This window comes from Lynx rufus, unplaced genomic scaffold, assembly GCF_022079265.1.
Source record: "Lynx rufus isolate CCGP_SWC_20201006 ecotype Redwood Valley unplaced genomic scaffold, mLynRuf1.p SCAF_9, whole genome shotgun sequence".
Taxonomy (NCBI): domain Eukaryota; kingdom Metazoa; phylum Chordata; class Mammalia; order Carnivora; family Felidae; genus Lynx; species Lynx rufus.
This window is the reverse complement of record NW_025814897.1, coordinates 78,205,207-78,231,604: the sequence shown is the minus strand read 5'-3', so window position 1 is coordinate 78,231,604 and position 26,398 is coordinate 78,205,207. Positions and strand designations below refer to the sequence as shown.

The 26,398-nt window shown below is 35.6% G+C and overlaps 1 protein-coding gene across 2 annotated transcripts in view; it reads right to left on the bottom strand.

Annotated features, from left to right (window-relative positions):
- The window catches only part of GAS2 (growth arrest specific 2), a 121,726-nt gene that overhangs the window by 68,731 nt on the left and 26,597 nt on the right, over positions 1 to 26,398 (bottom strand). For both annotated transcript variants that reach the window (XM_047072360.1, XM_047072359.1), the window contains exon 3: positions 10,357 to 10,498. In XM_047072360.1, the coding sequence (XP_046928316.1) occupies positions 10,357 to 10,498 (142 nt within the window). The remainder of the gene's footprint in view (positions 1 to 10,356; positions 10,499 to 26,398) is intronic.

Here is a 26,398-nt window from a genome sequence, read left to right as displayed (position 1 = left end):
TAATAAACAGGAGTTTTGAGTGGAAAAAGGAATATACAAAAACTGAAGACAGGAATATTTTCAAGGCTCTGTTAATACCCTCATCTTCGGTGAAAGCTGTGTGAAGCAAATGGCTACTGCACCAGGAGATGTGGATAAAATTTCATGCGTTTCTTAATGGAAATGGTGTCAAAATATATAAATTACTAGTGAACTGACCAAATTGTGTCAATGTGCAGTCAACACCCAGATATAAAAAGTAATACCAGACCCAACTATACTGATTCCTTAACCAACTCATTATACATATTTTGAGGACTATGTAAGCACTGGGATAGATACACTTTATGGAAAATAAAATTCATCCTGAAAAGAACAATCATGTGCTAGTAAAGGAAAGACAGTGTGATACATAAGACACTTTTCAAGGGCACCTGGCTGGCTCAGTCGGTTAAGCGTCTGACTTTGGCTCAGGTCATGATCTCACACTTGGTGAGTTCAAGCCCCACATTGGGCTCTGTGCTGACAGCTCGGACCCTGGAGCCTGCTTCAGATTCTGTGTCTCCCTTTCTCTCTGCCCCTCCCACTCTCTCTCTCTGTCTCTCTCTCTCTCAAAAATAAACAATAAAAAAAAAATTTAAAGGAAAGACAGATTACTGTTGTGTACTTCTTTGCTTCCTCAACTGAGCTAATCAATTTAAAACAGGTTTAGCATGCCCAAACTCAGATGTTGAATCTACCATGGACTCATCAGGAAATTAATTTTGGCAAACTAAAAAGTAACTGCATGATTCTTCGTATCCTTAACAGATTCAGCCTATACAATTTAAGACAAATGAACCTCTTCAGCATCATTTCTTAGGAAAAACTAGTAGAATGATAATATTTTACTGCCCAGTTTTCTTGGAAATATATTTTATAAAGGAAAACATTGTTTCAAAACCACACTTGTGCTATTGTCTCACATATTAATGGCTTTTTTAATTGGCATATTATAACTGGCTCATAATGGCCAACCGCCCCCCCCCCCAAAAAAAACAGTATCTGATGACTAATAAGCAATGAATGAGATGAAGCTGTACAGGTGCAAAATTTAACACAAAACAGTAATGACTCAATAAATAATATATCTCAAAACTCAAGGATGATGACAATCATCTGGCGATGATAGTGGTTTTGACAGTGAACTAAATAAAGACTAAAACTTTACCTGGTGTCTTGAGAAAATGCAAATTATGGCAATGTTTGTTTAATTGTAAAAGCAAATATTCTTCCCCTATTGCTATAAAATTAAATTCAAGAGTCTTTAAATAGTATCTAAATTTTCCAAAGAGGTGACTTTATTTGGTTTTTGCACTGAAACAAGTTCTAAACTAAGTTAATAGAAAGAGATTCAAATCACAAAGATCTGAGTGTGAGTGTTCATGCTTACTGGCTGTATTCTCTTGGGCAGTTATTCTGTAAAATCTCATTTTGGGAAACACAACAGTTTACACCTTGCAATATTTTTGTGAGGGTTAAGCCAAATAATATTTATTGTTATTCTTAGCACAGTGTTTGGCACATAGGAAAGATTTTCCCGAGGTTAGTTTTATTATTTTTTAAATCTTTGTTATAAATTCTTTGTTTAAAGATTAACTTCATTTAGCTTAGCCAACAATAATTCACTTATTTTTTCCCCTAAAAACATGTTTTTGTGTGTGCACCAGTCAGATATTAGTCACTACACTAAGCACTGTAAAAACTCTGGGATAGGGGTGCCTGGGTGGCTCAGTTGGTTAAGCGTTGGACTTCAGCTCACATCATGATCACATGGCTCGTGGGTTCGAACCCCGCATCAGGCTCTATGCTGACAGCTCAGAGCCTGGAGCTGCTTCAGATTCCGTGTCTCCCTCTCTCTCTCTGCCCTCTCCCACTCACACTCCGTCTCTCTCTCTCTCTCTCTCAAAAATAAATAAACGTTAAAAAAAAACTTTGGAATAAAAAATTACTAGTGGTAAAATGTGTATAATTTAAAGTGGTCCCATTATAATGAGTGTATTTTGAATATTTTATCATTTATTTTATATCAGAAATAATTAAAAATTAACCAATCTAAATCAAATGCCAGGTTAAGTAGGTCAATTTGGTCAGCATATAAAGAAATTTAAAACAGATATCCTATACCTATTACAAGTTTGTGCTCAATACAGAGCTTAAGTAACAATTGTATTAAAATATGTGATTTTGTGAAACAGCAAACACCTTACATTAATTTTCCTGTATCTGTGAATGAAATAATTTAGATGAGTCCATGTTTAGTAAATTACCTAAGTTGATTATGTATTACTGAAGGCATGTCTTTGTCACAATGATTAAAAATATGGCTTTTAGTATATTGTATTTGAACTAAAGACTTTGTATTGAGTCCTAAGTATATTTATGTTAAATCACTTTACTGATTCATCTTTTCAAAAAAACCAAGAAAACTACTTATGCTGAAGTTTAGAGTAGAAAACATTTTTTTTCAGTCTGTCATCGAAACATTTACATGGTCTTTTCCTTTAAGTTAGAAGAGGGGATCACTACTTTTTTCTGTCCTCTAAAAAATTCTTTTTAAAACAAATCAAAAGCTCTCTGGTCAATGGTAATTATTATGCCAAAGGTTTTATCATTGAGGTTTTTCTTTTAATAATCAAAACCATCTCAAAGAAAAGCAGAATGCAGAACACCTCTGGGGAAAGTAACACAGATCCCTATTCAAAAATATGTGGCAAGAGACTCAGTCTTATAACCTAGATTCTATAAAAATCTCATGGGCATCAAATGTCAAATGGAGTGCTGCTAGCTCCAGGAATAGAAATGAGGCCTTCCACTAAAGCAAAGGGTAGAGTTTCAATGTCACAGAATCTGCAAGTATAAAATGCATTCAACCATAAATGTATAGTTTAGCTAAATGTATTAAGTTTCAACACATGGGCAAAGAAACGAAAGCATGAAAAATTGTGTTGTCTATTTGGTGTCTGTACATTAGAGACTACAATATTTACACATTGGCTTTGAGGGAAACCGGTTTTTAGATTTATATTTAGGAAGGAAATTTGAAATACAATTATGTTTTTAGCTGAATATTGTTTAGTCATGAAAATATCATAAATTAATAGCTGTCCACCTTCCCAGAATAAGGAAGGCTCTAATACTCAGAAAAGTGGTATAACAGGAAATACAGTTAACTAGAAGTCAGAAGGATGAAGTTCTAGCCCAGGCTGCATAATTTTTTCATCTCTCAAACAGGCATTTTGCCTTCTTCCTTTTCTTCCTGATGAGGTGAAGGGCACTTGGTACATATAGCAAGTACTCAATAAATGTGACTCCCTTGCTACTTGATTGGGGTCCACAAACCAGAAGCATTGGCATCAGCTGGGAGCTGAATAAAACTACAAATTATTGGGCCCCACCCCAAACTTACTGATCAGAATCTACAATTAAACAAGTTCTCCGGGGGATGAGTAAGCACTTTAAGGTTGGAAAGGCACTGTATTAGCCAATGCTGTGATTATTATAATAAACATCAGTCAGGGGTTCCTAGGTGGCTCAGTAGGTTGAGCATCTGACTTCAGCTCAGGTCATGATCTCACAGTTCATGAGTTCCAGCCCCACATCAGGCTCTGTGCTGAGAGCCTGGAGCCTGCTTCAGATTCTGTGTCTCCCTCTTTCTCTGCCCTTCCCCTGCTCACTCTGTCTATCTCTCTCTCTCTCAAAAATAAACATTAAACATCAGTTATACTTCCTCTATTTTGTTAAAAAGATTCCAATGTGCTTTGCTATATATAATATGCTCTACAAATGTTTCAGATAGCAGTGATGATGATGATGAATGGAGGGAAAGTAATTCATGCATGAATTAGCCCTTAATGGGTACTATGGGCATTTCTCTCCTGCCAGGATTAATAAAGTACTAAAAATGTTTTTCTAGAAATTCTAGAAATTTAAGGGCTCGTCACAAACTGCTCCCTGTATCATGTCACTCCTGGTAAGACCCATGCAGAAACCTTTCAGCTTAAAGGTAGGGGGCAATTAGGGATAGTACAGCAATTTAGGTGCCTTGAAACTGATCTCAAGAAAGCTAAAGAAAAAGCAAAGAATCTCACCAACTCATAAACGCTGGGTGTGCGTGTACCCAGATTTCTCAGAATCATTATTCACATTTAGAAAGGCCATGACATCCACATAATTCACAGAAATAAGAATATTTCATTCATAATCTCATCAGTTATGGAATATGTATAGAATGAAATGTAGTTAAGTGCCTTTGCCACTGAGTCAAGAAATGTCCTGCACCAAGTGATGTCCTTCCTTTCTTTAGTACTGGACTTCATGTGAAATTAATGGCTTTAGTCACTAACACTCAGAATAGCAATTAGAGGCAAGAATCTTTTCTAATTTGGTTTGTAGTTACACTTTATTTTTCCTCTTTAAATAATCATATGAACTTCTAAAATTAACTCAGAGCATAACTTTCTATAACACAAGGGCATGATCTTTGGAGGTAAATGGAGCTGAATTCAAATTCCACCTGGGCCATTGAGAAGGTATGTACATTGGGCAAGTTATTTAATTCTCTGGGCCCCAGGATCTCATTTATAAAATGAAGGTTGTTGGAGAAGTAGATATGGTAAGACGTGCACTGCCTAGCTACCATTATTGAGCATATAGTTATTAGTAATGAATATTGTACAGCAAAAATTTGATCCTGGAAAAGCTAGAAAGCTGTTCATTTCCCTAATTTAACCTTGACTTTGCTGAGTCTTGATGTAATTATCATTCTAGGGAGACATTTAGTTCTCAATCAGATTCTGTACTGTTTTCTCATACCTTTGCCCTGGCATACGGCAAATAGCTAAATTTGGAAAGAATTTCTGAGTTCAAAAGTAAAAATGTGAACTGAGATGCTAATAAATTAAAATTAAAAAAACAAAAGTCTAACATAATTGTCTCTGGGAAAGAAACTGAATATAAATAACCCAAATGCTGAATGGATGTCTTGAAACTGTCATCCTAACAAAAGGATATTTTATTTTATACTAATAAAACTAATATAACTTTTTTCCATAGAAATGTTCCTAGAGTCCATAATAACAAGATAATAACAAGAGATGATTTATCAAACACTGGAAGGTAGGCATAGATTCCTTTTCTGATGTTAACAAGTGACTTTAAACTATAAAATGGAGAACAATATTTATAAGTCCACACGTAATCCTTTTTAGTTTTCTGCAGCAACATCAAACCAATACTGTGAATAGAACAGTGCTTGACCAAGGTTCAGTAAAAGAAAGGATTTTGTAAAACTACTCACTGGGGTCATGCATCCACAGAAGACAACGCCACACAGCCAACACAAACACAGAAAATAAAAATAAAGAACAAATCACACACATTTGCATGCTAGCACAACAGATAGCAAACCCTTTTCTTGCTGAGTAGATTCTTTCTCTGAGAAATAGATGAAGGATAGTCACTGGCTTCCAAATCCTATAATCATCCAATGACATAATGATATAGACACAATTACTGCAAACACAACATTATGCATTTTTAAAGTATTCCCCACCCCATCCTCCCCCCCCCCCCATCTCACAGCTCCCTGAAATGTATACATATTGAGCAACGTAAATAAGGCTCTGGGAAAAATAATTACACTTGAAAATTTCTAAATTAGTATAGTTAAATAAATTACAAATAATAAATCCCCTATACAAGAACATTGCTAATGAATGAAAAAATTTCTTACTTAAAATATCTTAGAGTAATTCATATAAGAGCATCAATATTGGGAATTCATAACTTAAAACTTTTTAAGACTGAGAGTATATCATAGATTTTTGGTCTTAATTTAAATGATAAAAAATGAACCATATCAAAATATCCAGCACTGGGTTACAAAAGGTTGTTAAAATATTTAACCTTTGAAAATTATTATATTTATTATTAGGGAGAATATTAATACATTCTATTAACTTCTATAGACTGAAAACCGAAATGCTTTCACACCTAGAATCTTCTAAACATTTTTTCTTTACTCCACCATTAAAAGAAAAGTTCATTTCTTTTAAAATAATTATTGGCGGGAGTATTTAGTCTTTAGAATGATAAACTACATACTATTAAATTTAAGGAAGCATTCATGTTCATCTTTTGAATCTAAAGCACAATCCTAAATATTTTTAAAGAATCCAATGAAACCAATTGTGAGACATGAAAAAAAAAAAAAAACAAAAAAAACCCAAATCTCCTCTAGCCACTGACCTATATGTCAGCGTGGTTTGAACAGTGGGGGTTGTAGCTGAGCATTATATGCAGACCTGTAAGGGTAAAGCCTGCCCCGCAGAGCACACAAAGATCCACGTGATCTATTCTTAGAGCAGTATAAAATTCGCCAAACACTTGAAATGTCACTTTAACTTCGACAATGGGAAATAGCCCTTACAATTCTCAGTGTGTACAATTCTAGGCCAACAAATAATTCTCTATGCAAATTGGTTCCAATGATATCTTAATATAAATAACATTAATTGCTCATACTTCAGATGGCATGCCACCTCTATTGACTGATGTTTGTTAACAGACAATAAGAAGAAAATAATATCGTTTATAACCTGATTTCTGTTTGTCTTTCTTTCAAATTCTGAAAATACTTTAATGGTCATTTACTATCTATGTGTGACCTCATGTTCATAGCAGATTGTAGGTTTTCTATATCCTTAAATAGTCTCAGCAATATTTTTGGTTCGTATCTACAGATGCCTCTAGTTTAAGATATCACTAAATGTCATAGAGTCAATTCATTTCCCTTTGTTTTACTATTATTTAAAAAAAAAAGCATTTCGGTGGGCATTCTGGTGCCTACTTCTACTTATTTCCTTTGGATAAACTTTTAGAAGTAGAACAATTTGCTGAAAACAAATAAATAAATAAACACTTGTGAGGTCTTTAATACATAAGGCCAAATTGCCCTCTAATGAAGGCATGCCTATTTCCAATTTTCTTCAGCAATGTATAGAAGATCCTATTTTCCCACATACTCAACCTAAATATATAATTTTCTTCTATTTTGCTAATTTTCCATAGATTTATTTGCATTTACCTTATTGCTAAGGTTTTGTATCTTTATTAGATTTTTTTATGTCTTCTATGACGAGGCTGTTCATGACTTTTGTCCGTTTTTCTATTGCCTCATTTCTGAAACACTATTTAGGATAGAGTGAATTTATGATCTGAGAGTTGACATTTCACAGAGGAATAATTATCAAGAATTTCATAGAAGATAAACTGCAGGTTATACCCTGTATGTGATTATATCGGGTGGCATAAAAAGCTATCTGCCAAGAATCAAAAAGACAAGAAGCATGAGAGAAGCATATGGAGTCAGCCGCTATCCATACACCCCAGTTCATCCCTGGCATACCTTCCCCACCACTGAGATTTCTTGTCATTAGCTGTTGTGGAAAGAGAACAGATTGAGTGAGTTGGGAATCTAGATCCCCTTGCAAATAACTGTACAAAGAAACACTGCAACAGAGGGTAGCATATCAGTTGCCACAAAGATAAGAATGCTTTATGCAGGCAAAGACCTTTGAACAGCTAAAGACAGAAGCCTCTTGATACACACTCAGGACAGTGATCTACTTTATCATTCATTCAAACAGATTTTTCCCCTTCATCAGGGCATCTTTTCATTTATTTGCTGTTCAAAACACCAGGACACAAAGGATGCACTTCATCTTGTGTGTCACTGAAATGAAATCTTGAGGTAGGAAAAAAGAAAAACGCTTGCCCTAAATTCTCTTTCAAAAGTGAAGTGTGAAAAGACATCAAGCAGAGTACACAGCGTTATTGTTGCAAGAAAGTCAATTCTGCAATCCGGAGTCCAAGGCCATCGGCAGTGACTCAATCGCTTCCTTACCCACAGTGAATAATAAGAAAAATCTAAGAAGAAAGGGTTCCACTTGGGGAAATGGAATTTCTCATTGTCCTTCTCTTGATTATCATTAGCATCTACGGGCACAGCTGTTTCCTTTCTCTGAATAATCCTAAAGTCAACGCTATAATATTGGCTCCCTTCTGTCTCCACAGGGTCTATTATACCTCACCTCATGTCCTATTCTGAGCAGCAGAAATTTCAAATTTGTCTTTCATTGAGCAACAAACCAGAAAGCCCAACTATCTGATTTAGTTTGCTACCGAGAGGCTTAAAAATTACTCGAAAACTTGGTGTCATAAATACATTTTACATAAATACATTTTAATTGCACGTTATAATATAGAAGATATTCAAAATGAAAGAGGTTTCAATAAAATACTCAGTAGCTATTATGCATAAATTATCTTGGATTTTCTTTTTATAAAGTCAGCGTTTTTTTTTCTTTTTCAAGCAGAGTGAAGAACTAAGTCATCACAAAATTCAACTTGACATAATTTTATATGCTGCAGAGTATGTATTTATATACCAGAACCTTTATTATACAGTTGCTTTAGGCTTTACTGTTTCAAGATAAAATGTATTACTTATTATCTGAATGGGGTTTTAAAAAGCCATCCAAGCTTCTTGGCTTCCAACCAAAAGTTTTATTACTTCAATTAACAAAAGGAACTCAGAGGCAGTGAGAAAACTGAGACAACATCACACTCCCATTCCCAGCTCCTCCTCATCCTAGGGTAGTCACTGAAAAAGATGTTTCTTAAATGAAAACCAGTACAACAAACAAATGCTCAAGTAATAGAGGAGTTTCCCCACGTGGTAGTTCCTTTCATAACGCGGGGGCACTGCAGAATTTTAAATCGTGATGTTGTTTGTCCACATAGGAAGAGTATACTCCTTGTGACTAAGATCTGAATTTTTTAACTTATCGTTCATTCACTTGCTCTTTCAAACATTTTTGTGTGTGCGTGTGAACAATTCCACCACGATCCCCTCCTATAATTCCTCACTCGTATAGTTTCCCATAAACATGAAAGTTAAAATCTATTTGTAAAATTAGCAGAAGACTGAAGAAGAGCGATATACGTACACACATCTTCCACCAAGGTTGGTTTACTTTAATGTGTGGAAACAGTAGTCAAAGCCCATTTAGATAACGATCATTCAAGAAGCACATGATTGTGTATGGTAGGCTACTGTGCAATTCTTCCAGTTTATTTTTTCTTTCAGGTATAGTATAAAATATTCTCCTAATCTAAATTCATATAATTTTCCTCTCTGCTGAGAGAATTCTCAGAAATTTGATGGCAATCTTTTCCACATCACCTTCCCTCCTCTTAGTACAAACACAAATTTCCATAAGCATATAAAATGGGTAAGATTTTAGCTGTTAACCATCAATTTTCCTGGGTTCAGCAGGGAAATGTTTTGTGAGGCTTCGGGGCAAAAGTTTATTCTCACCATTTGGAAGGCAATTTGTATACCTGTTCTCTCTAAAGGATGCTCCGATTACTTTGATGCTAATATTTGGTATTATGTGATTTTGTGAATTGATTTTTAAAGCCTCAGGCAAAAGAACCAAAGCTCCCATCCTTCCCCCACAGATGTCTCCATTCTTCACTCAGTTCTATTTCATTATAATGGGACTTTAATTCCGATACTTTACGTGCGAGAGCTATACTGGGCAGAGCTGACACAGGAGGGTTCAACATTTAACAGCAGCCAATCAAGTGATGTCAAAACACTGAACCATTCAATGTATGTTTCCTCCCAAGGAAATACAAAAGCTTGCTCTATGGTCTGGAAGTGGATTTGCCAAAATTCAATTATAAAGTAAAACAAGTCAAAAACCCCATAATTATCTGGGTAGGTTTAGACACTAAAGTATCTTTTATTTCATCATCTTCAATTATCCCAATCTCCTGCTTGCTTACCTGATTTTTAACTCACTAAAAATAGATACATAAATAAACTTCCATTTCAACAAAGATAGAGTTTACAGGAAATGGTGTTTCATCCTTTTGTAGAGGTGAAAAGACAATGGTGCCTTTATGGCTGTAGCAGACATATAGAGCTACTGTTCTAGTCCAGGTTAGAGTCTGGTGGTAAAATTGAAGCCTACGTTTTCCAAATACCCGAATTTTGCATTGTATATACATGATTTTAGCTTGGAAAGAATGGCACTATTCATATTCCTATCTTTTCATGCATAAAGTGACAAACAGTAAAAGGGCATGCATATTTTTCTACCTTCAAAGATTCAAGTTTACAGCAAAACTGCAAGTTTACATGAAGTTTTTCAATTAACCTGTGAAATGACCACACAAACAAGTTTTGATGGCTATACAAAGTCTTTGATAGTTATGACAAAGATACATAATAATCTTATCAGCTAAAATTCTGAAGGAAATACATACCCAAACCTTCAGATTCAAACAGACAGGTTTCATCTACCCCTAAATCTCGGCACCAGGATAAGAAATTTGCTGTGTTGTCTCTGGCAAAAAAGGAGCCTGAGGGTGCAGAGGCTTTGCATGGAATCTTCTTCAAAGGCAGACGCTGAAAAAAAAAACAAAAAAAAATCTCACTCTGGTGGAGAGTCTGGCAAAGTCATCACAGCAGCACATTAAGTAAACATTTATGTTTTCAACAAAATGTTTTAGAATAACCTCATGTCAATAAATAGGTTAGTGAAGAGCTATAGAAAAGGAAGTGAAATGCACATGACATTTAGATGCCATTAAGAAACTATAGGGGTGCCTGGGTGGCTCAGTTGGTTAAGCGTCCTACTCTTAATTTCAACTCAGGTATGATCTCACAGTTTGTGAGTCCAAGCCCTGCATCAGGCTCTACACTGACAGTGCAGGGCCCTCTTGGCATTCACAGATCTCTCTCTCTCTTTTTGCCCCTCTCCTCCACTCACTCTCTCTCTCTCTGAAAATAAACTTAAAAAAAAAATTCTAAAAAACTGTCCATATAAACAAATCCTTGCCTTTTCTACTATCTAGTAGAAATACACATAAGTCCCTTCCCTGGCTCAGATTGCCTCTTTTCTTTCTCTTGTATTAATTTTTTTTTTTTTGGCTTTATCTTTCATCCAAGTACTCTATCATTACTTCTCACAAATTATTTATAAATGTAGTTTCCATTTGTGAAAGAATGAAACACAAATATACTATATGAAGATAGATAATATGTAATACACAAACCTGCATTCTTATGTGCCTACATACATACACATATATCAATATATTATATTATTAATATTTTACATTATAATATAAAAACAATTCTGGTTGGATTTCTGCTATCTGACCCTGAAACATATTGACATTCTTCTGAGATAAGAAAATTCTTAAGATAAAGGGAGGGTGTGAACCTGGACAGACTTTTTTATTAACAGTCTGTCATAAAATTTTAGCCAGGAAATCTCCACTGGTACCATAACAAGTGTTATAAAGAACTGTGTGGGCTTTCTTTCTTTAATAGAACATAACCAATTTCCATGGCATTCCAGGAAGTCACAGAATGCAATTCTATGTGATGGGAAAGAGTGAACAATGCATTTGCATGGTGGAGGCTACACAGAGCTTTGCCTCAAGGAGAGAAATTCACTTTGTGATTTAAATTCATAAATAAATGTTTCCTCCATTCATTGTAAACGAAAAAATAGAAGCAAAATGTTGTTGATTGTTGAGTTCATTTGCAGGAACAGCTATAAAAAAATGAGATAGTGGCCTTAGTAGATTGGTGAAGTCCTGCTAACATCATACTAGAGTTCTTCCTGTCCAAAGATTTTATAGCCACATACCTAAAACATTCAGTTACTACCTCACTTAAAGTCTGTGTCTGTCCAATCACAAAGGTCTATCTTTTTCTTGCCGACTGAATTTAACTTAGAGGAGACATGATCAAGACTTTTTCACACAAATATGTCTATAGTTATATATTTTAAGCATTACTGCCATATACATAAATCATGTATGGGGCTACTTATGTAGCAATAACCCCTTAACGATCTTGGGTAAGTAATGGTTTTGAAATAAATGATTTTCTTTTTTTTAAGTTTATTTATTGATTTTGAGAGACAGAGAGAGAGAGAGCAGACAGGTGCATGTGCACAGGGTGGGGAAGGGGCAGAGAGAGTGGGAGAGAATCTCAAGTGCAGAGCCTGACATGGGACTCAATCTCACAAACCATGAGATCGTGATGTGAGTGGAAATCAAGAGTCAAATGCTTAACCAACTGAGCCACCCAGGCATCCCAAAGAAATGATTTTCTATATGAATTGTAAAAATAATCAGAAATAGCATAGTTTAATATTTCCTCTAAAAAATATTCACAACCATCAATCACTACTTATTAAAGTTAAAATATATATATCCTAAATCTAGCAATTCACTTCTAAGTATATATCCTAAAGATATAATAGCATTTGGGCTTAAAAATATATGTACAAGTATATGTTGAACAGAAAATATAGAAACAAGAATATGTCAAAAGAGGGTTGGTTGGTGGAATAATACATAGTATACATACAATGGAATGCAAAGCAATTATTTTTAAAAAGTAAGGAAAAAATGTATGTATATTGAACTATACAGATATTCACTACGTACTTGAAAATAATTTGCCAACAGATATGTATACCACAGTTTCATTTAAGATTGTGTATACATGTGTGTATACATACACACACTATATACGGAGAGATACAGATGGCCATATATAAGGTTAAGTTGCATATAAATATGTCGTATGATAAATATGAATATCATACTAACTTAAATAATGTTAGTTTAGGAAAAATTAAAGAATGACATGCATTAAATTGATCGTAATTATCACTGAGGAAGGTGATTGATGCATATAGTTTCATTTACTTCATTACATATTTCCAAACTGAGTAGGATGATTTTAAATGACTTTAACTATTTTATCAATATTTTCAGATTAAATCGTCAAAATCAGCCAATTGTATCATTCAAAGATAAAAGAGGATTTTCTGGGAAAAAAAATCTCTAAGAGATGACTATAAAGTTTTTTATGATGTGACTAAGGCAAAGATCATCTCTAAAGAAAGAATATCAACAGATTCAAACACAACCACATTAAGATTTACCACCTCAAAAAAAAAAAAAAAAGATTTACCACCTCTATCCCTGGGTGGGGAAAGAACACGTAAAGCTATTTAAAACATAGGAATGAGTTTTCATATAGGAAGTATAACCTAGAAATTATAAACTATTTGACACAGTTAAGGGCACATTAAGGACATAACGGCTCACAGCTTGTATAGCAGAAAGGAATACAATATCCATATTGCACTCGAGAAGCTAGAGATTGATTTGACACTTAATCTACCAAGGGACACATTTTGAGAGAATACTCACAAGAAACAAGCCCTCAAATATCATTCAGCCTACTCTTGAAGAACTTACAAGGACAAGCACTGAGCACAGAAATGAAAATAGCATTTTTCCCCTATAAGCTTGTAACCTTACAAAGCCATTTACATAACATATACCTGAATGTAAGTTTTATTTAAAATTCATTCATATTTGAAGACATGAAAGTTATTGTAGGCTAAATAAAATGAAAGCTGGCTACTGATACTCCATAACTTGGGAATTTCCAGTGCAAGGAATTCAATAGTAATAGCAATCTAACAAGGTGTTATTTAAGTGATTTATAGGGTGTTTGTTTCTGTTCTGGAGCTGTCAGATTTAGTGCTTCCGTATCACCTGAAGACTTAGGAAACTTCCAATCTCCATCCAGATGAAATGTTTTATTTGGCAAAATTTGAAAAAGTCATCCTCATTGGTCCAAATGGCTAACTAATTGAGCCCTCACACACAGTACCTATAAAGGTCATAACACATAACCAGGAATAAGGATCTCTGTGCACTGGCTAAGAGAAGTAGCATACTTACAGAATCTAATATTCTTTCTGGTTGAACACCACCCCCAAATCAAAGGTCTTTCCAGGGTTACTGTGTCATTTATAATTAAGAGTCCTAGGGCAGAGGTTTGATTTCATTTGAATTACAGAACAAATGATTTAATAATATCAGCCCTCAATCCTTTTGAACTTAAAATTGTTTTTGACATATTTTATACCAAAGTATTTATAAAGTTCTGAACACCTTGGCAATTATATCTCTTCCAGTTCTGTGATTTTCTTTCTTCTTTTTTTTTTTAATGTTTATTCATTTTTGAGATAGAGAAAGAGGGACAGGGTGCGAGTGGGACAGGGGCAGAGACAGAGGGAGACACAGAATCCAAAGCAGGCTCCAGGCTCTGAGCTGTCAGCACAGAGCCCAACGCATGGCTCCAACTCACAAACCACAAGATCATGACCTGGGCTGAAGTCAGATGCTCAACGGACTGAGCCACCCAGGTTCTCCCTGTTATTTTCTTAATTGTTAATTTCTTTAGGTTTTCATGAAAATCCTGGGGTGGGGGGTGGGGAACCAACTCTGGATCTCTTCTTTAATATCAGTAAACAAAATAAAAACTAATTGGATAAAATCGAACTATTTCCTTGCCTAGAAAATCTTGAAGAAGAGTTTTATTACAGAGAACTGCTATAAGTAATCATGGATGTGTACACTTGAAAAGCTGAAAATGGACTACAGATATGGAGAGAAATACTTCTGCCCTAAAGAACTGGAGATTTGAAAGGGAACCTCCCCACATGGCTCATCATATTGTCCATATTAATTTTCCCTTTACTGCTCACCTCTTCAAACAACTCCTACAACATTTAAATTATAGACCATCTCAATTATTTACTGATGTAAGTTTTTCCAGGCAGTGTTGTTACTCATTATGTCCCCAAAACCTGACTGATGACTGGTAAGACTTGCATGAATGCTAAGACTTGACCCCTCAAACTAGATTGGAATCAATGTAGGGCAGGATCAAAGTTTTTACATCAGAGTTTTTTCATTCCCAGGGGGCACATTTCCAGGGCCTTTATAATTCATTAAATTCATAGGATAACTTATACATTACATTATTTCTGTAAACTAAGAAATGTATAACTGAAAAATCAAAGTAACACCTTTGAACTGTTTTTGAAAATTACTGAATATAGAAGGTTGAGTACAGAATAATCACCACACTGAACCGAGACTGGGTCAAAATTTAGGCTCACTGACTCACTAGCAAGAGTCATGCTACTGTATCCCAGCCTCCATAGCATGGGATTCGATATTTTGTGTTAGCAAAATGAGAAGTGACTCTCAATCACTGGGATCACATGCAAGTACTCAACGGGGTGCACATTAATTTTTCTAGTATCGAGTTAAATGTTTATATTTTTTCTTTCAGTGGGATTAACTCAGGATATGTACTCATGGCCCCCAAAATACTTACAGACAGGATGATTAACACACAAAAGAATGGTTTCAATTCCAAAGTGTCTTCCCATCCCCTTCTGGCAACAAACAAGTTAGGTTGCAATAAAAAGAATTTAAATTTACTTCTAAAGGCTTTTAATTTTTTCCATTATCTGCTAGGGCTTTAGAGGCCAAAGTCAGTTATCTCACCTTCTTGGGATGATACTCTGGGCAAATGACTTAATGTTTCAGTGCCTCAGCCTCCTGTTCAAATGCACATAGAAGACAATGCATCTCATCGGGTATACGTGTGTGAATGTGAGTTAAATAATGTAATTCGAGTGCAGAAGCAAGTGTTTCATAAAGTTTACTCCACTACCATGGGAGTACCCACTAGTGACATGGGGCTAGTAAACACTTTGAACTGTGGTGCAACTAGAGAACTAATTTGTCAATTTTACTTCATTTTAATCTCTGTGAGATGGTGGATGTTAGCTGAACCTATGATGGATTCATTTTATAATACATGTAAATCAAACCGTAACGCTGCATGTCTTAAACATAAACACTGATGTATGTCAAGTATTTCTCAATAAAACTGGGAAAATCCATTTAAATTTCAAAAGTCACATGTGGCTTATGGCTATCCTGTTAGCACATTCATAATAGAGAAAGGACAGCCGCTTTTGGGGTTTGAGGGTCCAATATTTGGCCACTTGACTAGTTTCCTTTGAACTAATACCATTTTCATTTCTTTCAACTACCCTCAAAACCAATAGTTCCCCTGGATATAGTTACATGAGACACACAATTATATTGGTCACCTACAAAGAGTTAACTTATATGCTGCAGAGCTCAACTTGTGTATGTCCTAGTTAAGGTTGTGAGTGTTGTAGCTTCAAAAGGGCAGCGTGATTACATATAGTACTTATAGATCTATTTATAATTCTTACAATAGCCTACACCTAGAGAACCAGAATCTTACTTAGTGCCTTACTTACAAGCAGTACTGACTTATTTATTTTGGTCTGAATCATATGGTGGGTGGGAAAAGAGAGGATTAAAACTGTGAGTGACAACCATGCTTCAGGCACACAAAACTTACTTTCATATAGATTATCCTATTTCATTCTTAAAAAAAAATGATGCCTTGAATTAGGTAGGTAACAGTTTCTACATTTTCCAAGATGAAAAAATTGAGCTCATACATAGTTTAAATCAAATTATTCAATCTCTTATACCCATATGCTTCTAACTGTTCTATAATAGCTCACCAATGCTTGGAATTTAATATATTTCAGCAGTTGATTTATTTTCCCATTTTTTGGCCAGGTAACATTAAAATGAAGAATATGTATTCTCTCTCCCCTGTCAAACTAAAAAGAGAATAGAGAGAATGGCATCTCTGGTCCTCTGCACGCAGAGAACTGAAAATTTAATACTAGTAGTTTAAATAATCCATTCTTCACCAAAGTTTGATTGCATCTAGTAGACATTTCAGATATAAAACAGAAGACATACATAAAAGAAGATGTGGAAATTGCCAAGAACTAATATCTTTCCTTTTCCAAAGAGTATATAGAATGTACTGTTCAAACACACAGGCAATAAAGTCACTCTTTCCATGATGGAATTAATGTCTCCACTTGTATCCCCTTGCTGCTTTTAGTTTCACTGATATATTTTATGGAAGAAAACCTCTCAATAAAATTATTTGAACATTCACAGTATCAAGGTATCTAAACAGAACTACCAAGTGGCTTTGGAAAGGATGAAACTGTATCCTTTAAGATCACAATTATTAAAATGAAAAATAGGAGAAACTTCTTTCTGGTGCCACCAACCTCTCCTGGGAATTCTGCAATAGGACTTTATGCCTCAGGCAGAGTGAGCTATGATTTAGTACAGTCACAACTGAACTCACTGGATTTAACTCAAAATGAACCTCTTCTCTCCTTTCCTTCTCCAGATATATTCTACCCTAGAGAGAATAGGTCTTAGAGCAAAATTTGGTGTAATCTCCATGCTGTATGGCATACAAATATTCACACAAATTTTTAAAATATTTTTAAAAAGGTTTCTCACATCAGAATTCTGGTATACCCAGTAAATCCTGAGGAAATCACTTAAACAAATGTAGAAAATATGTTAAGATTTTGAATCATCTGAAATTGAATCATCAGAAACATACTTCTGGCATAACGTAAACTGATGCTGGCAATGAAGTCCAAGCCTAGTGCTCAAACTTCAGGCTGAAAGGATGAGATGGATAATGGAAAGTTAAGATGGAAATGAGTTGAAAACTTGCATCCACACAAAAACCTGCACATGGATATTTATAGCAGTTTTGCTTTATTCATAAATGCCCAAACTTGAAGGCAACCAAGATGCCCTTCAATAGGTGAATGGAACTGCTCTACAAACATCCAGACAATGGAATATTATTCAGTACTAAGAAGACATGAGCTATTGGGATGTCTGGGTAGCTCCGTGGATTAAGCATCCAACTTCAGCTCAGGTCATGATCTCACGACTCATGGGGTTGAGCCCCACGTTGGGCTCTGTGCTGACAGCTCAGAGCATGGAGCCTGCTTCAGATTCTGTGTCTCCCTCTCTCTCTGCCCCTCCCCTGCTCATGCTCTCTCTCTCTCTCTCTCTCTCTCAAAAATAAATAATAAAAACATCAAAAAAGTTAAAAAAAAAAAAAAAAAGACATGAGCTATCCAGCCTTAAAAGACATGTTGGAGCCTTAACTGTATATTACTAAGCGAAAGAAGCCAATGTGAAAAGGCTACGTATTGCATGATTCTAATTATATACAAAAGGTAAAACTATGGAAACGGTAAAATAATTAAAGGATAGGGAAAAGGGAAGGATGCATAGGTGATTCACCATGAGATTCATCACATGGGATTTTTAAGACATGAAACTAACTTTAAAAAAAATGTTTTTTGAGTTTATTTATTTTGAGGGAGAGAGAGAGGGCAAGCATGAGCAGAGGAGGGGTAGAGAGAGGGAGAGAGAGAATACCAAGCAGGCTCTGCACTGTCAGTGCAGAGCTTGATATGGGCCTTGAACCCACAAACCATGAGATCATGACCTGAGCAGAAATCAAGAGTCAGATACTTGAACAACTGAAACTATTCTGTAAGATCCTATAATGGTGGATATACATCATTACACATTTGTGAAAACCCGCAGAATTCACAACCAGGAGACTGAATCCTATTATAACCATGGACTTTGAGTGATACTGATGTGTCAATATAGGTTCATTATTTGTAACAAATGTACCATCCAGTTGTATGTCCTGCTCAAGTATGCCTTGAATCTAAAACTGCTCTAAAAATTAAAGTATATAAAAAAGTTATTATGTTACTGATAGGTGTTTAAAAGCACCAAATGCTTCACAAAGGAGAAAAAAAACCTTGGTGTTAAACAAAAAAAAATGCCTTGTTTCCATTGTTATGTACATTGTGCCTAATTTTACATATACACCCACATGGGAATCATTATATAAATGCTATGCTACTATGAAAAGCTTCTGTTCTCCGAAATAATTATTTACATATGACCACATGGAGATTAGCTTCTTAAAAATTTCAAAAGTCTAGTCCTACCCTTTAAAATTCAGTTAACTGGCACAGCTACTAATTCTGAATAGAAATAATTTAATCTGAATCAACTCAAGCAATCATTATTAAATCATAGCTCCACATCAGTTGCAACGGTTGGCACTGCAGACAGAAATACAAAAAAGATAAAGCCGAGGCTGCTTTTCAGAGACCCTCAGTGACTTTGAGAAAAAGACTTTAAAATCATCATTTCTTGCGGCACCTGGGTGGCTCAGTCGGCTAAATGTCCAACATCAACCCAGGTCATGATCTCGGGGTCCGCGAGTTCGAGCCCCACGTCGGGCTCTGTGCTGACAGCTCAGAGTCTGGAGCCTCCTTTGGATTCTGTGTCTCCCTCTCTCTCTCTGCACTGCCCCCCCAACCCTGCTCATGTTCTGTCTCTCTCTCAAAAATAAACATTAAAAAATCATCAAAAATAAATAAATAAATAAATAAATAAATAAATAAATAAAATCATCACTTCTTATGATAAGAAATACAATAGAAGTTTAAGTATTTAATTAGAAGTTAAAATTTAGCTCTTTGGGAAATTTCAACCTGAATGGGGAGGGGCTGATTGAACATCATGATAGCAAAGCCTCAGAAAGGGGCAGTAATTTACACAATTGAAGGATCTCAAGTGCTCAACAGGCATATAAGGACAGTACTGTCCAGAAAGTGAAACATCGGACAAAGCCTGAACCAGGATGGCTGCTATGGGTGAGCATAAAATGCACGTAGAAGAGAAAATGAGACCGGAAAAGTCAACTGGGTTTGAGTCACAAAAGGTATAATTATACCTTGCGAGAATTGCCAATATTATAATCTCAACCAGGGTTACAAACTCAAAGGCCCAGAAGTGGCCAGGCAGATCAAATAAAAGAATGAAGCAGCTAGTTCCCAGAGATTATAAGGAGCGGTGGGGATTGTGGAAATCTGAAGAACTCATACCAGTCCAGGAGGGGCCGACATATTTATTTAAGTCTAAGACATCACCATGAAAAATACAGTCTCAATGTTGTTAGACATTTCAATTTTTTAGAAGAATTTGGAAATCTAGACATTTTGATGTGCAAACTCCTTGACTCTGAACAATTGAATCTATAGACAGATGCATGTATTTGCCTGCAGGAAACGATTTTAACATATAAACTAATAAGTAATCCAACTACACATATCCTCTGGAAAAATAATTATGTTATTTGTTGTCAACAGTGACTTAAAGGACTGAATAAAAAAAATTAGATAATTCTATGGAAGTAAAAAATAACTGATTTCTTTTTCTTCTGCCATCTCCATCTTCACAGCTAGAGTACCAAGACTTCACGAGTCGGGCATCAATCAGAAGAAGAGAAACTTACTCTGTGAACCGGAAAGATTTCACAGAGAAAAAAAAGGGCTGTTGGATACTAGGCAGAGCAGTCCTTCAGATTTCTTAATTATTAATTAATTATAGGAGCTCAAACAAATTGATGATAGTTTCAAACATGTTCTTGAGAATGTATGTTAGTTTTCTGTGTCCCTTCTAAAATTAAGGAATTATATTAAGGAAACAAGCAAGAAAAGTCTTATCAGATGTATCTTGTGACGAAGTTTTGGGATGATTTGGGGTTCATGGGGTTTGGAGCTGACAACCAAAAAAGAATTCTTGAAGATGTCTTTGGTGCAAAAAGGTGATGTTGATAAAGCACAGAGACAGGACCCATGGGCAGGAAGAGGTGCACTGGGGTTGTGGGAGGGGTGACCATTTAATGGAGTCAGGGAGAAAGGGTTTCCAAAAAAGCTTTCATATGCTAAAGACTTACTGGAGGCCTAGCTATTGTCAAGCTGAGGTTGTTTTTCCCTCTAGCAAAGCATTAACATTAAGACAGTAGGAAGTTCCTGGACTTTAGGCTATGATGGGATTGCCTTTTTCTGGTAAACTGGTGGAGACTCTTATCTGTTTAACCAGTTGTATTTTGTTTTGTTTTGTTTTTGTTTTTGTCCTTTCCTGTTTTTGGATAGCCTGGAGTATTCAAGGAGTATCATACGCGTCCCATGGGGGGTGGGGGTGGGGTGCTGTTAGCCTGCACTTTGCCCTCAGCTTACCCCCTACCCTCATCATCTTGAATTTTTCGTTTCCCACTAACATTTTGTACATTTTAAGACATAATAATTTAAAATGATTGGCAGCAAATTTTGAGTTCACAGAGTCACTGATGCTAATATTTTAGCTAAAACTACTTTTTGGTAGGCATCTCTAAAATATCCAACAAAGAAAAGCATTGTCAGAAGTCCAAGAATTGTTTCCTGAATGGATTCCAGAAAACCCAATTTATTTTAGTGACTAGCATACTTCCAAACACTTTTTTGAGCAAAGACTCTCTCTCTCTCTCTCTCTCTCTCACTTTGTTTTGGTAACTTCACTGCACTACAGATTTTAGGCACACTACAAGTGTTCACCAATAGGGATAGCTCCCTAGACTTTCAGTAAATTTGAATGATGGAAATGTTAAACTTTTAGTAAATCAAAGAGAAAAGGCTTAAGCCTTGAAACTACAACTCATCAGCAATCAGACTGAGTCATCAAGAAGTTAGTTAATCTATTTAACCTTTTGGAACTTCAGATCTATCATTTGTAACATGTTTTGAGAATTAAATAAGATGTTTTGGAGTGTCTATCCTAGACCACAGCTTATCTTCGATGAATGTTATTTTTTTTTTTTTCAAATATGTGTCTACTTTCAGTTCTTTTTACAAAGAATGCCCTGAGGAGAAGTGAAAAATAGTTACGTCGTCACATCTGTAATTAGGGGAAAAAATTTAAAGCAGATGCTCTACATTAGTATGGTGATTTAATCACAATTTGTTTTTATCCATCTTCTAATTTCTTTTCATTATTATGTTGTGCATTCATATCTGTTCTCCACATTCCAATTAGAGTAGACTTTTAAAAAGGCAAATTTAGCGTCCCAGTGCTTTTAGGATAAAGCAAAGCTCCTTCTAGTACAGCTTCCACGATTTGTATTAGCCCCACTCCTACCTGCAGACCTAGCAGAGGACCTCAATGCTCCCTACAGGCTCACCAGCCTCTACTCCCAGTCTTGATGCTCCCCGTGCTCCCTCCCACCACACAGCCCTGACACAAAGGTTCTCTCTGTCCTTCCCTTACCTCTTTGCCCAAGTAAGTTTGCCAACTCATTTGCTTATTCCTTTTCTTGAGCAGAAATGTAAGGAGTGGTGTGAGATGAGCCCACAGGGCTCATAACTCTTGGATACCCATGAGGGTATATGGCACAGACACCCATGATTTTTCCCCAAACTTTTCTTCCCCCGATTTTCCAATTGTAAAATAAAGCACCGCCATCCATTTCTTCACATATGAAACCCAATCTCCCTTACCTTTTGGCATATTATTCTGAATTAGAGATACTTGAGAAACAGCCAGAGCAAGAAAGGCGCTCTGACCTTACTTGGTCTCTCAACAAGCAGGGGATAAATCTCCCATGTGAAAGGTACCAGGAGGGAAGACAGCATCCTTATCACCAGAGAATGGGAATTTAGGGCCAAAAAGTCTACGTAAACAAGCTTTATGCTTCTTCTTCTTCACTAATTTACTACTCCAAGTCCAAACCCCTTTGTCTTGTCAATTCTTCACAAATGTATTGTTTCTTTGTCTACAAGCTATAAGAGCTTCCTGCTTTGGTCACTTCTTTGGGTCATATATTTTTATGGGACTCGCAAACATATGAAATTAAATTTGTTTTCTGTCTGTTAACCTGTCTTGGGTCAGTTTAATTATTAGACTAGCCAAAGACCCTAGAAAGGAAGACGGGAAACATTTTCCATCCCTGTCCCACCAAGTTTCAATAGATCTCAAAACCACGTGCTTCTTTCCAGTACCACTGCTAGCACCTCAGGTTGATGGTCATTATCTCTCTCCTAAGCAGGGCAATAGCTTCCTACGAGAGGTCCTTACTTCCATATTCACCTCTCCCTTCCAACCCATTCACCACACTGCAAATGTCATCTTTTTAAAAGATTTTATCAAGCCCCTGTTTAAAATACATCAATGGCATAATGTTCTTTTTTTTAATTTTTTTTAACATTTATTTATTTTGAGAGAGAGAGAGAGAGAGAGAGAGAGAGAGAGTTAGAGTGAGTGGGGTAGGGAAAGAGAGAGAAAGAGACACAGAATCTGAAGCAGGCTCCAGGCTCTGAGCTGTCAGCACAGAGCCTGACATGGGGCTCGAACCCGTGAACAGTGAGATCACTACCTGAGCCAAAGTGGGAAGCTTATTTGTTGTTCTTAATATACGGGCCAACATTCAACAGATTTGGCTCTGGTCTCATTCTGGACACTAATATTATATGCTAGTATCCAAACACTTACTTTACTTTTAGTTTCTTAAAGTCATCATGCACCTCCACAACTGAGGGGTTTTCCCATGTGCTATTTTCCATATTTGGAACATTCTAGATCCCCTTTCTGTCTGGCTAATTCCCATTCCTGCTTCAAAATAATATAAAAGTCCTTTCGACAAGACTGCCCTTTCTACAACGTTGCCCTTTTAAAGTTACCATATACTTGGATTTTCCCATACTTACACATCACACAGTTGTAATTCACTGTTAGCTTAACTATTTGCTTAATGTTATTCTTCCTAACAACCTGCTACTCTACAAGGTAGCATATTTTAGGTGTTCAATAAATGTTTTTTGAATAATTGATTGAATGGCATCAATATAATGGATGGCATGGTGATACAAACTGCTGATATATGTCATTTATTGAACATTTATTTATATCTGTATTCTTACATGTTCGTATTTTATTAACTTAACTAGAATCTAAGCCCTTTGAGAGGGGACAGGAATGTTTTACACTTTTTTTTATTTATCAGTATCTTGAATACAGCACTCAAAACATATCTATCAATTGAAAATTCTAGATCATCTGTGAAAGACTTTATATAGGGAAGTCAGAGAAGGCATCAGCCAAAAGACAACATTTGAACACAGACCTAAAGGGAGTGAGGAGCGAGTCATATATATTTCTGAAGAAAAAATATTCTTTTTTTTTTTTTAATTTTTTTTTTTAACATTTATTTTATTTTTGAGACAGAGACAGAGCATGAACAGGGGAGGGGCAGAGAGAGAGGGAGACACAGAATCAGAAACAGGCTCCAGGCTCTGAGCCATCAGCCCAGAGCCTGACGCGGGGCTCCAACTCCCAGACCGCGAGATCGTAACCTGGCTGAAGTCGGACGCTTAACCGACTGCACCACCCAGGCGCCCGAAGAAAAAATATTCTGAGAAGATAGAAGAGCAATTGCAAAGGCCCTGTGGTAGTTGGGACCTATTTGTTGGGTTCAAAGGCCAAGGAGGTCATTATGACTGCAGCAAAGCAGAGTTTGGGGAAAGTCACATAAAACGAGATCAGGTAGTTAGCTAGGAAATTGAGTATGTAGGGCCTCGTATGTAATCATAAAGATTTAGGCTTTTAGTTGAAGTGAGTCATGATGCCATTAGAGAATTGTCAGCTAAAAAATAGCATGATATGATATAAGTTTTAAATTATTTGATGATTTAATCTATGTTAAAAGTTTACTCTGACAAAGAATAAGTACTTAGTAAAAGCTTACTTTATTATCATATCTCATGGTATTCAGTAAGTCTGAAAAAAAGATCAGATAGCCACTTCTCAAACTTTAAAAAATATTTAAACATAGCAAATATGATAACATAGAACAAAATATGGGGTGGTTCCTCATTTATGATTTTCAATACATACACATGTTTTTTATACATTTGTACATGCATTTATCATATACATACAAATATAGAGATTAATCTTTCCTGTCTTAATGTTCCCACTGTACCTGTGTAAAATATGTTTATTCTGAGTTTTGTATGTCTATAACACTATTCTTCACTAGATTGTGATCATCCAGAATAAGTTCTTGGTCTGGGAAGACCATGAACTTGAGGTGAGCAAAATATTATGTTTATTTTTACTCTCCTCTAATTTTTTTTTTTTTTGAGATAGAGAGAGAGTGTGAGAGTGGGGGAGAGGGACAGAGTGAGAGAGAATCTTAAGCAGGCTCCACACTCAGTGCAGAGCCCAATGGGAGGCTTGATCCCATGACCATGAGATCATGACTTAAGCCAAAATTCAGAGTCAGATGCTCAACTGACTGAGCCACCCAGGCTGCCCTCTCCTCTGATTTTCAATATACTTTTATTATGAATGTAATGTCTAGAATGTATACCTGAAATACTAAGTTTACTTTCTCTTATACTTTAAAACTACAGTATTTTTCAGAACCCTTGTTCACTGTTGGTGGGAATGCAAAGTGGTGTAACCACTGTGGAACACAGAATGGAAGTTCCTCAAAAAATTAAAAATATAAGTACCCCTCTGATCTAATGATTTTCAATGTCAATTCAAAAACACAAGAAACAATAAATGTTGTTAAGGATGTGGAGAAAAAGGAACCCTTATGCACTGTTTGGGAATGCAAACTGGTGCAGCCACTGAGGACCAGTATGGAGTTTCCTCAAAAAGTTAAAAATAGAACTCCCCTAAGATCCAGTAATTGCACTAGTAGGTATTTACCCAAAGAATACAAAAACAGTAATTTGAAAAGATATATGAACTCCTGTGTTTATTGCAGCCTTATTTACAATACCCAAATTATGGAGGCAGCCTCAGTGTCCACTGATAGATAAATAGATGAAACAATGTGGTATATATATATAAATATGATAGATATATATTTATCTATCAGTGGACACTGAGGCTGCCTCCATAATTTGGGTATTGTAAATAATATATATATATATATATATATATATACACACAATATAATATATTGTATATATATATACATATATACAATATATATATTGTATATATTTTATAATATAATATTATATAATATATAAATTATATATATATATTTATATATATATACACACAATGGAATCTTATTACTCAGCCATAAAAGGAATGAAATCTTGTCATTTGCAACAACACAGATGGATCTAGAAGATATAATGGTGAGTGAAATACGCTAGTCAGAGAAAGATAGATACCATATAATTTCACTCATATATGAAACTTAAGAAACAAAATAAATGAACAAAGGGGGGAAAAAAGAGGCAACCCAAAAACAAGACTCTTAACTAGAGTGAACCAACTGATGGTTAACAGAGGGGCGGTGGGGGGTGGGGGATGAGTGAAATAGTGAAAGGGATTAAATAGTACACTTGTCATGATGAGAACTGAGTAATGGATGGAACTGTTGAATCACTACATGGTACACCTGAAACTAATATAACAGTGTATGTTAACTACAATAGAATTGAAATACATTTTTTAAAAAAACTACAGTATTTTCAAAACCAATGCCAGATTAATAAAAATAAGCAAACACATTGCTTATTTTTTAGCTTGTGCTTTAATATTTATTTTTAATAATGTAGTAACCATATTTCAAAAAATGTTGATACCCTCTATT